The sequence below is a fragment of the Ursus arctos genome, unplaced genomic scaffold (genome assembly GCF_023065955.2).
Source record: "Ursus arctos isolate Adak ecotype North America unplaced genomic scaffold, UrsArc2.0 scaffold_30, whole genome shotgun sequence".
Taxonomy (NCBI): Eukaryota; Metazoa; Chordata; class Mammalia; order Carnivora; family Ursidae; genus Ursus; species Ursus arctos.
This window is the reverse complement of record NW_026622986.1, coordinates 21,356,783-21,371,106: the sequence shown is the minus strand read 5'-3', so window position 1 is coordinate 21,371,106 and position 14,324 is coordinate 21,356,783. Positions and strand designations below refer to the sequence as shown.

The following is a 14,324-nucleotide window of genomic DNA, read 5'->3' as shown; positions in this document are numbered from 1 at the left end:
GTTTAATTTTTGCCCAAGGTCACAAAGCTGGGAAGTACCAGGCCTTCCGACAATATAACTGTGCTCTTAACTGGGAGATGAAATGACCTCTCCCTGAAGCCGTCCCACATAAACACTATCTGCCGTTACTGTCTCACAGTGCTACAAACATAATGATTTCAGACCAAGCTACTATGAAGACAAACCATCATATTTCCAATTATTCGACAGACCAAATGATTGTCAGAGGCAGTTTAAGTATCAAATATTAAAAGAATGAGATAACACTTGCAAAATCGAAAAACCGTGACATCTGAAAGATTCCTAAAAGCATTTGGCATGTGAGTGTATGTGTTCCCCCTACTGATGTTTCTTCCAAGTGAGTGGTTTCTATTCATTTTAAACTCCTCGCCCATCCTACTATCTCTTTACTTCTTCCATGGAAGGCAGAGTGACTTCTCTAATCAGCTAATTTGTGAAAAATAAACTAGGCACGCTTGTTCAGCTCCACCAGCCCTCCTCTTGGGGATAAGCTACCCACAGGTAACATGTGTTCTGCTTGCATCTCCAGCTGTGCCTAAAAGGTATGCTGCCTAATTGTCTGGTTGAATATTAGCTGACCCATCTGGTCCTCTCACTAAGCCAATCCTCCAACTCAGCCTTTATTAGTAATAAAAATCATACAAATTTGTATTTCCTATTTGCCTTACTCTTCTGTTTTCTTTCTCCCTATTCGGAATTATGAAGAGGGGTACTATTTACTGAGCCTCCAAAAGCCCCCATAGGTCATAATACAAATTAAACTGGTCCTCTACACATTAGGACAGGGTAAGTAATCTGATCTATGGATCATAGTAATACTCTGCAGTGAAGTAAACATTTTCACCACAGAAAAGAGAGGTAATTCTATCATCCAATGGAAAGTGAGGGTTCTCGTTTGTTAAATATATAAAATCCAGCCTACATATTTCATCTTTGCATTTCAAGTTTGGAAAAAATAATCTAATAACTCTTATGGCTAATGAAAACAAAGGATACATATTTTCAAATGGGACAAATTTTTACCTCACTTCACTTTAAATCTAGCAACAAGTCATACAAGAATAACTATGGGAAAAGAGGCTTCTGAAGAGGTCATTTTAACAATCCCAAAGAAACTATATTTAAAAAAAAATTAAGCAGTTCAAATTCTAGCTCCTTACAACTGATGTTCCCAAAACATCCCCAGGTGACATTCAAATCTACATTTAATCATAATATACTTGCCTGATTCAATTAAAGCACACCTAATTACAAGGTGGTTTAGCAGGATCTCAAGTTGGCATATAAGTCATTGAGAAATAAAGATAAAAGAAATTCAGAAAATAAGGAGTGACAAATCGCTTGACATTTTAACAGAAAATATTAAGGCTGAATGATTCCTACTAAATATGATTGTTAAATGACTAAAACTCAAAATCAACACCTTAAAAGACCTTTAGAAATTACTTGGTGGGGGGCGCCTGGGTGGCACAGCGGTTAAGCGTCTGCCTTCGGCTCAGGGCGTGATCCCGGCGTTGTGGGATGGAGCCCGACATCAGGCTCCTCCGCTATGAGCCTGCTTCTTCCTCTCCCACTCCCCCTGCTTGTGTTCCCTCTCTCTCTGGCTGTCTCTATCTCTGTCAAATAAATAAATAAAATCTTAAAAAAAAAAAAAAGAAATTATTTGGTGGGGCAGGCCTTTTACTTTTAAGGATGTCTCAGTAGTTAACCATATATATGATAGTAATCAGCTAGAGCTTTCTTTATTCACTACCTTACAACACATTTTACTCTTTCTCTGATATTATACTTTATGAGAAAAACAAAATCTTACGTGCTACCCATTTATATCCACAGGTGCCTTGCAGGCCCCACAAATATAAAACTCATGAAACTACTTCTACTGCTTTATGAAAGGAGTTACTTTCACTTGGAAGAATCTCATTACCCAAGACTTTATAGACTGTGCAGGCATAAATAATATCAAAAAAGGAGTAAGTGCTTCCTATACAGGGCAACATGTATTAAATAACGTGAAAGATATGTTATACTTGTGGCCATCTAGAATCTTTGCCCATGTTTTCTATGTTTGAAAATTCTGCCATATTTTGAGTCCCTTCTTTCCAAAGCAGAAGCCAGCAATCACTCTCCCAGCTTCCTTTGCTGGCAATGGGATCTAATGTCCACCAATCAACTGCATCCATATACTACTTTAATTCGGAAGTAGCAACATGAGGCAGCAAATGAAAAATCCATCATTTTTGTGACAGAAATGGTGGAAGCATCCACCCTTCAGAGGAAAACAGGGATGGCACTTCCCATATCTGGCCCCCAGCATCATAGGTGAAAGCTGTGATGTCAGTATGAAGCTCTGTGGGGGCAGGGCCCAGAGTGTGGTTTGAACAGTGCTCCTGCTCACCTAACCTGTTTGTTGGGTGTCCTGTAGATTCTGTGAGCTTCCAAATGTCCTTTAATACACACACACACACACACACACACACACACACATTTTTCTGCTGAGGTTAGCTAGAGAATAGATTATTGGTTTGCAACTAAGAGTTTTGTATTATACAAAAATTGGAGCTGAGCAAACTGTGCTTTTATCAACATAATGGTAGAATGATTACTAACTCAATAATAAACTCAGCAGTCATCTACAGACAGCCAGTCCCCCTGTGCGAGAAGCTATACAGGAACAAAAAGGAAGGGAAAGGAAGGCAGCAGAGACCAGATCTCCTAGGCAGAGAAAGGCAGGACTGTGATTTGAATCTCAAAGGGAAGCCATTTAAGCAGGGAAGTGAGTGACATGATCCATTTCACTGTGCAAAACATCGTTCTCTTCCTATGTGGAGAAAGGGTGGAGCAGGAAAGCAAAGTAGAAACAGGGGAGCAACTGGGAAACTATTTTAATAAAGTTTAGATTCAGGATGTAGCTGTGGCAACAGAAATATGTGTACAAATTCAGGTTGCACTGGCCCACAGGAGAGAAGATACTTAACTGTTTCATTAACCAAAAAATTGCAAGTTAAATATATAATTTTCCCAATCAAATTAGCAAAAGTTAAAAATGGCTAATACAAGTCCTGATGAATAGTAGTTGAGAGAGGCACTCACAAACCTCTGAAAAGCAATTTGCTCTATTACCTATCAAGTCTTAAAAAAAGTATCATAATTTTTGACTTAATAACTAGCACATAGTCTCATATTGTTAAATGAATTAATTCGACTTTTAGAAAACACAGTTAAAGAGAAAATTAGGGTTTATGCTCAAGGCTGTAATTGTAGCACATTTATACTTGCAAAACATTGGGGTGTAATCTAATGTTCAACCCTTAGGGAATGGTTGAATTATAGCTTATGATAACAGTACTAACCAAACTTTAAAATCATGTTCATTAAGTGGTTTCAAGATAAGGGAAAATATGCTGACATTATAAAATCTTACAAAATTAACAAAGAACAAAAAGGACTAGCATTTCTTTCTTTTTTTTTTTTAAGTTTAATTTATTTATTTAAGTAATCTCTACACCCAACATGGGACTGGAACCCATGACCCTGAAATCAAGAGTCCCATGGTCTTCCGACTGAACCAGCCAGGCGCCCCTAGAATTTTCTTTTGTTTTCTTGCTGGTTAAGTTTTGATAAGAGAACTGAATGTGGAGAGCCAGCAAATGACTGGTAATAAAAATTTAATAATCACTACCCTAGTCTACAATCAAAACTCAATACATATGCTCAGAAAACTTATGTTCAGTTGATTATATATTGTCTGTCTTAAACTATTAGTTTTTTGTTGCCCTTGGTACTAAAAAAAAAAAAAAAAGGAAGCAGGCAAGTTTCAGTGTTGTGGTTGTCATAGTAATTTAAGAATAAACACGCATGTTCAAAGTCTATTTGTCACTCTGTATCTCCAGCACCTAGACCTAGACAGTAACTGGCACAGAATAGGAGCTCAAGAAATATTTTTGAGCGAACATCACCGAAAATAAACCTTTCGGTTCCAGCTTATCACCAAAGAAATTTAAAACCTCAAAATGAGAGAGGTACATAAAACAGTGATAGTAATAATTTATAATGTTTTGAATGGCTACAGTGTATGAGACACTATTAAACATTTTGCCCGCCTTATCTTTGATCTTCATAATAATCCTCTGAAAAATTTACTTTTCCCATTTTTAAACCAGGAAACAGGTTCAAAGTGTTAAGGAACTAACCCAAGGTCACAACTAAGTTTCAACTCAGCTTTTCTGGCGCCTAAATGTACCTAGACAAGACAGGCTGTTTCTTTTCCATGATCCGAAAGGAACAGGCTTATCCTCAACGCTCGCTCTCCCCAGTCATTTAGGCTTTCCTAACTTCTACCTGGCACTGTAGGTATCCCGGTGAAGATCCATCCCTCACCCGCCAAGCCCCCCAGCAACCTCCCCTCCCCGCCGCGACTTCCTCGAGGGTAAAGAAGCAGGTGTCCACGCCTCTAGGTGGCAGCCACACTTAGAACTGGGGACTGGCCCCAGCCAGGGGCTCGCCCATCCCCCTCCGCCGGTACCATCTTAGTTTGCCTTTCCAGCCTCGCCACCCCGGATCAGGACTCACACACTGAGTCCACACAAACCCCTCGCCCGCCCTCCGGACAAGCGTCGGGGCGGGAGGAAGGGAGTCTCCGCCCGGAGCCGCCAGGCGGGGACTGCGCGCTAGGGCGGTTTCCATGACAACCGAGCGCCCCCCCCCCCCACACACACACACCCCGCGTTCCTGTCTCCGCCCCCGGCTCCTCGCCACTTGGCCCCGCCCCAGCGCCCAAGCTGGGACCAGCCCCAAGGCGCGAAAGGAGAGAGAGACGGGGTGTGCTCGCTCACCTCTCAGCGCCTGGTGCATGCCTCCAATGCCGCTATACAGCTCCAGGACGCGCAAGGGCTCCATGCCCACGACGCCGCCGCCGCCTCCGAGCTAGGCCTACCGGTTCCCATCTCGTTTCTTCCTCCGCCCGCCCTGCTCCCTCGCCTCTGGTTCCGCGGCTTTTCAGTTCCCCCTCTCCTGCCGCCCCGGCTCAGAGAGCCTCTAGCAACGCGGGGCCCCGGGGCTGGCAGGGGTCAGCGAGGGGACAACGGGCACAAAACAATACGGCCTCCCAAGTGAATAGCAGCCTGATTTACGCTCCATCTACCTTCTAGAGTGCATTCAGGGACCTTGGAAGGAAAAACGAGTCCGAAGCTCGGGAGAGGGGCGAAATCTACCTTTTGCCCCAAAGTGAATGAACACGCGTTACACGCCAGAAAAAGTCATTTTCCAGGCGTTACTGCTTTTCCGTCACTTGGAAGCCTGAAGTGCCCAGAACTTACTAGCGTTAGTTTTGAGCACGTACCACGTGCCTGGTGTTGTGCCTGTGCTGGGGTTACCGAGATAAATCAGCCTTCTGCCTCGAGCAGGTCCCAGAGTTGCAAGTACAGAAACCCGCGCCCATGCAGGGGAGCCCCAGTGCCTGCCAGTACAGAGGATGCCTGCTGTCACTGCTAGCGGGGTTCACTGCATCTTAGCTTGGAAAATAGCCCCAACACAGGATCTACTGTTACTATAATGTAGAAGTACTTACGCCCCTCGAAGTGCTAGGGCCGTGCTTCTCCAATACGCTCCAGGGACCAAGTTGTTCGAAGCTGGATCACAAAGTGAAAAATGGCCATAGGCACGAGAGGAAATGATCCCATTGTGCGGCGTCGTATTGTTCCCATTACCACCACACATTAACTTGTGTTAGGAAAAATTGGGGAGTACCACTTGCTATAAGTTAATAACTGGTTTGTTAGAAACTTTGCACGTCTGCTAATGTAATACTAGAAACAAAAGTAGGGTCGCCCTACCTGGATTATGGAACTGATCCATTTTGATCAGTTGCCTATGAAATTTTTTCATTGTAAATGTGTATTGGCTTATAAATGTTTTTTTTTTATTGGTCACTTCCTTCAGATAAGAATGGTGGCAGAAAGATAACAGAGAACAGAATCTTAGCCCTGGCATTGCCAGTGACTTTGCACTGAGCCTGGTTTCCCCTTATGCCTAATAAAAGGGAAGGAAGAAAGAGAAATGATTGCTGAGGGCCCGACAGCTCTAAGATTCTGTAGCTGAATTCGTTTCTGCAAAAGTGAGTCCTGATTTGGCCACATGTTAATTATCTGCTCAAATTGAAATTTTCTAGAAGACATTTTTAAAATCGGCTTTAAGCAAATGTACTCTTAAACCAACTCCATTTCTAGAAATCAAAGACACACTGACATCACATATATAATACATGAAACAAACTTTTCTGGTATTTATTATATAACAGTAGTACAATAAATATATCAGTACATATATAGGGGGCTATACAGTCACGGTGATTTATACCCAGTCAACAACCAACATATTAAATATACCTAGAATCTGTTTAGCATTAGTACTATAAATTGAAATAAATATGACCAAGGATCTTACTGTGTAGGGGAAAGACAGGCCAAAAATATGTGGAAGAGTTCATGGAAAATACCAATCTCCTGAGAGGAAGCGAGATAGACCCCCACCCCACACAGGCTGATTACAAACTGTTCACGCTGATACTTAAGGGTCTTCACAAGATAACCCCAGACCGACTTTTCTTTATGAACTTTGTTTCCTCCCATTCTTCACCTCTACTACAAACTGAAATGGCCCGCATTCCCCTCCTTTGTGCCTCAGTTTCCCTGGTTATGTTCCTTGCTCTCATTCTTCACATTGCCCAGAAATCCTAGCCTTCTTCCAGACGTAGTGCAACCTTCCTGCTAGGCTCCCAGGCTAGAAATCCCGACTTGTTTGATTCCCCGATCCATGCCCCACAGTGTTCTGAAATACAGACCCCATCTGTTCCTATCATGGAATCCTTTCAATTCTTCCCAGCCCAGTTCTTACCTTATACACATTGTCTCTTTGCCTAGTATTTCCTCTGTAAGGCTTATCCCATGTGATAATCATTTCAAGAATGAAAACTTCCTCCATAATCATAATGTATGGCCATCTCCATGGGAGCATCTATAAATGTCAGGTCCCCCCCAAATTAGTTATACATTCGCCTCCAAACCCCGGCACAAGTTGCGTGAGCTGGGAATGCCACAATCAGGAGTAGTTGAGGAGGAAGTAAGGATGGGCACATACAGAGAACATGAAGATATATATTGATTATTCTTTCTCAAAGTGAATCCCAAATGTTCTTACAGAAGAAAAAAAAAACAGCTTTCTAATCTTATAGTTTCCCATAAAGTTATCCTCAATGACATGTCCAATAGAGTTTATATTCTAATCACAGACACTCAACACACTTTTTGAAAATACAAATATTTTTAGGATATTCAGTGTATTTTCCCTCAAAACACAGAAAATGCACTTGCAAAGAAACCCAAAATGCTAGTTAACACCTGGCACATACGAAGCATATCAGAAATAATTAGGAGCACAATGTAACACTAAGGGTGTATTAGAATAATACTAGCATATCTCAGTGATTTCAGAGCTCATTGTATAACCTGAAATCTAACGATATTTTATTCTTCCTCTCCTGGCCGTCATGTCACTGATCATTAATATCTAACAGAACTAAACAAAGTCTGCCAAATGTTTAAAATACTTTTGGCAATCATCTTTGAGTTTCCATGATCCAGGCCATTCTTTATTCCCCTGTGAAACGTGATGTGGATTCTTACACAGCCTTGCTGAAGGGAGAGAATACCCTGTTTATGCAAATTTGAATGATGAATAAATTGCATTCTGGTTTCACACAGAAAAGAAGGGTCTTTATGAATTGCATGGAAAATAAAAAAGTAGTCATATGGGAATAAATTGGCAGTAAATGTCCTCAAGAGAGGAAATTATATTCAGAAGAAATTTGAATCAGAAAGGCCCTAAGAGTTCATCTACCACTCGTGAGCTCCCGCTTATTCTAGAAGGCCTTTTACCACCGTCCTGATGCACCAGCATAAGGCCTCAGCCGTGAGCTCCTCCTGGGCACAGCGTGCTTCACCGAGTGAGGTGTTTGTGGTGAAGAGCTTGAACTAGTAGAAAATGCTTCTCTATATCCCTCCAAATCCAATTCCTTTTAGATTTGCCCTCTGTACTGATTTGATTTGGAAGAACTGACCCTCTTGAATAATGAATTCCATTGTGGTTAAAACTGTGAGCCTGAGAGCCAGAGAGTGTAAATAGGAATCATAGATCTGCTGCCTGCTAGCTGTGTGACTTTGGGAAAGTCACTTACCCTCTCTGAGCCTACGCACACATCTAAAATGTGTAAGAATAGGACATGTGGTTACTACTAGGATTAAATGAGAACTTAAAGCATTTAGCCCCATGCTTGGCAAAATATATAAGTATGTTTATAAACAGTATTCATCTAATGACATTCTCTCAGTGATGCATTCTCAGTCCCTTCAACTGTGTCCAATGGCATGATTCTGACCCCTGGAATTGCTCATGTTCCGGGTCTGTGATGCTAGTGTTAGGAGCCATAACTGAACACTGGGCCCTAAATGAGGTCAGGTCAGCAAGCTATACAGTAGTGCTTATGGCCACAGACCTCTAAGGGCCCTAGGGGAGTTTGTGGGAGGTGTCCAGGAGTAGTCTGGGCTGGGAGCAGTATGAATGAACGGCTGGATGTCTGCAAGCCATAGGCATGACTGAGGGGGTGCTGAGCCTAGAAGCATCGGCAGTAAGAAAAAAGACAGCAGCACACATAGCGCCTCACTCAGAACTCCCACAAAGACCAGGTGAATCTATAGGTCTGGCAATCTTAGGGGAAACTTGTAAGGGACCTCACCCCGTGCACAGGATGCCCGATTGCCATGACTGGGGGCAGAGTCAGGGGAAACCTACTAAAACCATCCCATCACTCATTGACTCCTTTATGTGCCAAGCACTGAAGAAATACTTAATTTAAAATGGTTTGATATGTAAAAATCTGTAACCTAAGCCATTTAAGTGCCAATAATAAAGAGCAACTTAACCTTCTATCCATGGAACATAAGACGATTTTACCAATTCTATTGATTCTCCAGCTACACTGTCCAATAGGATCACCACCAGCCACATCTACCGATTTAAGCTTAAATTAGCCTACTTAACATTGAAAACTCAGTTCATTAGTCCCACTAGGCAGGCTGCAAGGGTTCAATAGCCACGTGTGGCTGGTGGTTACAGCACTGCTCAACAGAGATAGGACATTTTCATCCTCATAGAAAGTTCTATTGGACACAGCTGCTTGAAAGTCAGTCTCTTGAGGTCATGACCTTAATGGGTAGCCCACCAATAAATGAACAGTGTTGAAGTGTGCAGCAAGTGCTTAATTACTGTAGTTGGAACACTGGTGTAAAATAAGGGCCCTAAAGACACAGAGTAAAAGGAACTCACACAAAAGCAAACCTTGCAGCCCAGCATTTCTCTTCTTCCTCGGGTGTCTGGTCACCTTGTTCACAGACTGTCACAAAAGAAAGGACACAGGAAACAGCAGGTGTGTTCTATTAATGGCATGACAAGCTTTCAAGAGAAAAAGAACAGATGGAAAATGATGAACTTCACGATGTCTTGAAGGAATGGTACTTTTCGTTTGTGAAGTATATTCTAGTGACTTCCGATTGTAAATATTATCTTACACTTACCTCAGAAGAAGAAAAAGAATAAATTCTTTTGTTTTTAAATTGGAACCATGAGGAAATTTAATTACAGATTTTTCTGTATTCCGGGCAGTTTGCCTTATAGCTTGCCGCCTCAAAGTACTCAGTCACGGATTTCGACGCTGATTTTTCTCTTCCAGATTTTTTCTGAAATTTCTCATTTAAAAATGCTTGGCAGTAAATTTTAAAGATTAGATTTTAGTTAAATTAAAGATTGTGGGATTGTCTACCTTTAAAATGGCTCTCCTACACCCATGGAAATTTAGAGCTGGAAGAAATCTTAAGGACTATTTCCCAGTGTTTTTCCAACTATTTTTAGATATAGAACCTTTTCTTCAAACAAAATCTCATCCAGAATCAGGGCAAAGGGTGAGGTAGAGCATGTGTGTGTGTGTGTGTGTGTGTGTGTGTGTGTGTTCTGTTGCTGAAGCATGGATAGTGGGGGGCACAGAAGAACACCAGATCATCTCCCCTACCCTCACCCACCCCCATAGCTACCTCGGAGCGACCCCAGGCAACACTGAGTTCACCCAATCTTAGTTTCACAGGTGAAGACACAGAGATTCCAAAAGTTGAGGTAACTTGCCCCCGTCCACAGCTAGATGGAGAACAGGGAATTTTTATTCAGGGGTCCTCCACAGGTCTTTCCAGGGCTGCCTATACCATAACTTAGCACAGAAGATACTTGGTAGGCTCAGCTGTCCCATGCCTGTTACACTCAGAGGGAAAGCCGACGGTCCAAACTAGAGCAGCCCCGGTTGCTAGAGTACGTTGCTTCCTGAGAACAGGTGGCCTGAGGAATGAAGGCGACTTTTGAGCTCAAAGAAGGTAAGCTGAACTGCTGTGGCAATGTGTTTTGTAAAGGTTAGACAAAAAGGTTAATTCTGCTTCACAGAAGGGAGACAACATCAAAGACTCATTACTAAAACTTATAATAGATTCTCAGCCCAGTTACGCCTACAAAGACACAAACGAGTCAATATGAATCCTGCCTCTAATACTTTCTTCATCTATGAAACAAGGGTGATATTTGCTAGCAATGTAACTGTCCGTATTTAATTGCTAATTAATTGATATAGAGAGAGAGAGAGAGAGAAAGAGAGACAGAGAAAGAGAAACTCGGTGATGTGCCGAGAATAATAAATACTGATTTCCTTCCCTATCTCAACAACTTCCTTATCTGAACAACTCATAATGGAAGATATAATCCATTCCTTTCTAACAATCACATACAGAGAATTATTTTCCTGGTATGTTTTCAAAAAGGGTGTAATACCAAGAGACTACTTTGCATATTCTCTAACAAGATGTCTTTCCTTATTGTTTTCTATTACAGCCTGCATTATTTCAGGTGGGAAAACAAGACCCATGATGGGAATAGAGGAGATAAAAATGAAAGAGAGCTGTTATTACTTTGCTCCTGTTCTCTGCTAATTCACTGAACATTCTGAACTGTTTGAGGTAACCAAATGCCCCTAACCAGATCCAGCAAGGCCAGAAAGAGGGAAACACACGTGCATGCACACACACTCACACACACCCTACAGACACCACACACATACACTCCATAAAACCCCTCATTCTTTTTACAGCCTTTTTTTTTTTCATTGCTACAGTTGTCAGTACTGACAAACTAAAATGCAGAGAAAAATCAAATAAAAGGATTTTTCACCCTACCCTTGCTAGTCAGGTACTAATCTAGATACCAAAAATATCAACTTAGGATCATTCTCGTAGGATCCAATAGTGATCGAAATAACAGAAATGTGACAACATTATTACTGGGTCTATTCACTCCATAAGAAAACAACGCAACTTTGTATTTACTTAAAATTGTTGAAATTGACCTTACAATCTTTCGAAGTCACTCCAGTAAACATAACACAACACAAGTACCACTGATCCCCCCAGCCTTTCTATTCACACTGGGAATGCCCCAGAGGCCATTAACCCTGATATTACAGGGCTACCCTGACTCTTGAAGATCAAGACTGTGTCTTTTATTACCATCTAAGGTAATCACTGCGAAGTTAAAATATAGTACAAGTCCCAAAGGATTTGTTCTATGTTTAGTCATTCGGAGAATACGGAGTGACCAAAATAGATTATATTTCAGTGGATGGCAAAGTATGTTTTAATAATAGGACAGTATCAATCATAAATGATAATGTAGGCCTGTAAGTTTCAAAGAGCTTTATGAATGTTTAAAATGTTCATAAATCCATTTAGGCCCTATTAGTTTTTCTCTTTTAATATTCAGGGGTTTTTTGTTTTTTTGTTTTTTTGTTTTTTTTTTACAAAAAAATCAAAAGAAGAACATTTCATGTGATTGCCTGCCCTGGCCATCCCACAGATCAGTATTATCCAGGTGAACAGATTTATTTACCAATCACAGAAGCACCTTTTAAAAGAAGAGAAATCAGGAGAGAGCAGCAATTTAAAAAATCTGGACGGTATCAAAGAATAAATGAAAGAAGAGAGCTGGTATATATTTTGAGGGGGAAAAAATCACATTAGGAGTTAAAAATCATTCTGGTTAACAAAGAATGTCAGGAATCTGCATGGCCTATCTTTTTTTACTCCTTTTACTGTAGGGCTCACTCCAAGAATAGGGTGGGAAAAGAATGCAACCAAGAGCAGTATTTACGTGTCCTTGTAGAGTTCACAGTTTGAAAGCCCAAAAACTTTAGACTTCAGTTCCATCTTATTACTTGTTCCCTATAGAGGGGAGACATTATTCTCTGAAAAACAATTTTTTGATGATCACCAAAAGTGAAAGAGACCTAATAAACATAACATCAGAAATGCCCAGAGTATCGAAAACCCAATCCAACTGTAAGAGGACCATTCTTTCTCTTTTTTCACAACTAATAAAATATTTATGCCCATCACACATAATCTGGAAAATAAAAAAATATATTTAAAAAGAAAATTTTAAAAACCACAAGAGATAACTATAGCTAACATTTTAGTATTTCTCTCTCTCGTCTTTGCACTAATTATATTTTACCATAATCATAATCTTATTGCATTTGTGTTTTATGCCCTGATTTTTTTTTCCATCTAACATTTTATCATGACCAGTTCTGCATTTCTATCAAAGGGATATATCACTTTTCACATATCATCTTCACCTTTTTCTGAATTTTCTAAATAACGCATGCAAATTTGGAGGGGTAAAGCAAATTACAAAAGTAAAAAAAAAAAATGATACGGCTTCCCAAAAACCCTTGATTCCACCCTCGTCCCTAAAAATCAGCCACTTTCAACGGTTTGCTGGATATCCTTGCTGTTAGTTGTTTCTGTAGTACATAAACAACCATAATTTCTTGTTCTAGTCTCTCCATATTGAACACTGAAGAGGATTCAGGTTTTTTGCTGTGTGAACAGTGCAATGAAATTCTTGCATGCGAATATTCAAATGCTCTGATGTTGTCATCAGCTAGAGTCTAGAACAGGAGGTTACTAGGTAAAAGATATAATTATTACCTAAGTTCTTGATGCATTTCCAAAATGATTACGAGCCTATCAGCAGTGGCTGAGAATGCCCACCTGCTATATTCTCATGAACAAATGCTGTCATTTTAAACTTTGTCTAGCTTACAGGCCACAAAATTAGTGTGTTATTTTTATTTTCCCTTTTTTTTATGAACATCGAGGATGAATTATCACATGTTTATGGGACATCTGTAATTTTTTCTTTTGTCAGCTCTTTGCCATATTTGTCCTTTTGCTCCTGGGATAATACGAGTTCCTGACTGCATTACCACAATTTTATTTTTGTTGCTATAAAGCTGTCAACCATGTGTGTTGTAAAAATGCTTCCCAGCTCATCAGTTTCCACGGGATTTGGTTTATAATATTTTATGACATAAATGTATTTAGTTTTCTGCAGTCAAATACACAGTTTTCCTGTGTGATTTATCCAATGTCTTCTTAAGCCTAGAAGTCCTATAGTTGGGGAAAAAATGAGCTAAATTCACCTGTATGTTCTTCTCTTCCTTTACATTTCATTTTTAAAATCTATTTTGATATACTATGCAAGGTGAGGTTTTAACCCAACTTTTCCCCAAATATCTAGTTTCCCCTTCCACAGTGGTTTGTAATACTTCCTCGTTCACACACTATTTTCTAAGGTAGTATCACCCCCGTGGGGGCTACCCCTTCTTGGGATATGTCTGCTCCTCCTGCTGGCGAGCCACACTAGCAAATACTGTAATACATTTTCACACCGACTAGGAACCTCCAGAAGTCCTCTTCTTTGGCAAACATTGCTTAGCTATTCCTTGCTGCTCTAAGCTCATTCTGAGATTTGCCCCAGATCTGGTTCCAGTTACCCTCCCAGCTTCATTTACTGGACGAGTGACAGACATTAGATGTTCCACACAGCTAGCTTTACAGAGTGTGATAGCGAGGGCAGTCTATACTCTTTAGAAGGGAGCTTTTTAAAGTTGCAAGTTCATCTGGATGCTTCCAACTTTTTTTTTTTTTGTAATTTTTCAAAGTAAGCTCTACACCCAAGGTGGGGCTTGAACCCGAGATCGAGAGTTGCAAGCTCTTCTGCCTGAGCCAGCCAGGTGCCCCTTGATGCCTCCGGTTTAATAAAAACTTTGTAAACCTTGCAAACACACACACACACACACACACACACACACACAC

At 40.7% G+C, this 14,324-nt stretch overlaps 1 protein-coding gene across 5 annotated transcripts in view; it reads right to left on the bottom strand.

Annotated features, from left to right (window-relative positions):
- Window positions 1–5,413, bottom strand: part of TRDMT1 (tRNA aspartic acid methyltransferase 1) — a 69,024-nt gene extending 63,611 nt beyond the window's left edge. For 3 of the 5 annotated variants that reach the window (XR_006411975.3, XR_008956558.1, XR_008956557.1), the window contains exon 1: window positions 4,857–5,231. Coding sequence is in view for 1 of the 5 variants with exons in the window: in XM_026479000.4 (XP_026334785.1) it covers window positions 4,857–4,920 (64 nt within the window). In the remaining 4 variants the exon portion in view is untranslated. Of the gene's footprint in view, window positions 1–4,856 lie in introns of all 5 variants that reach the window. The other 2 variants (XM_026479000.4, XM_057304740.1) reach the window with 2 other exon arrangements.
- Window positions 5,414–14,324: the final 8,911 nt, after the last annotated feature.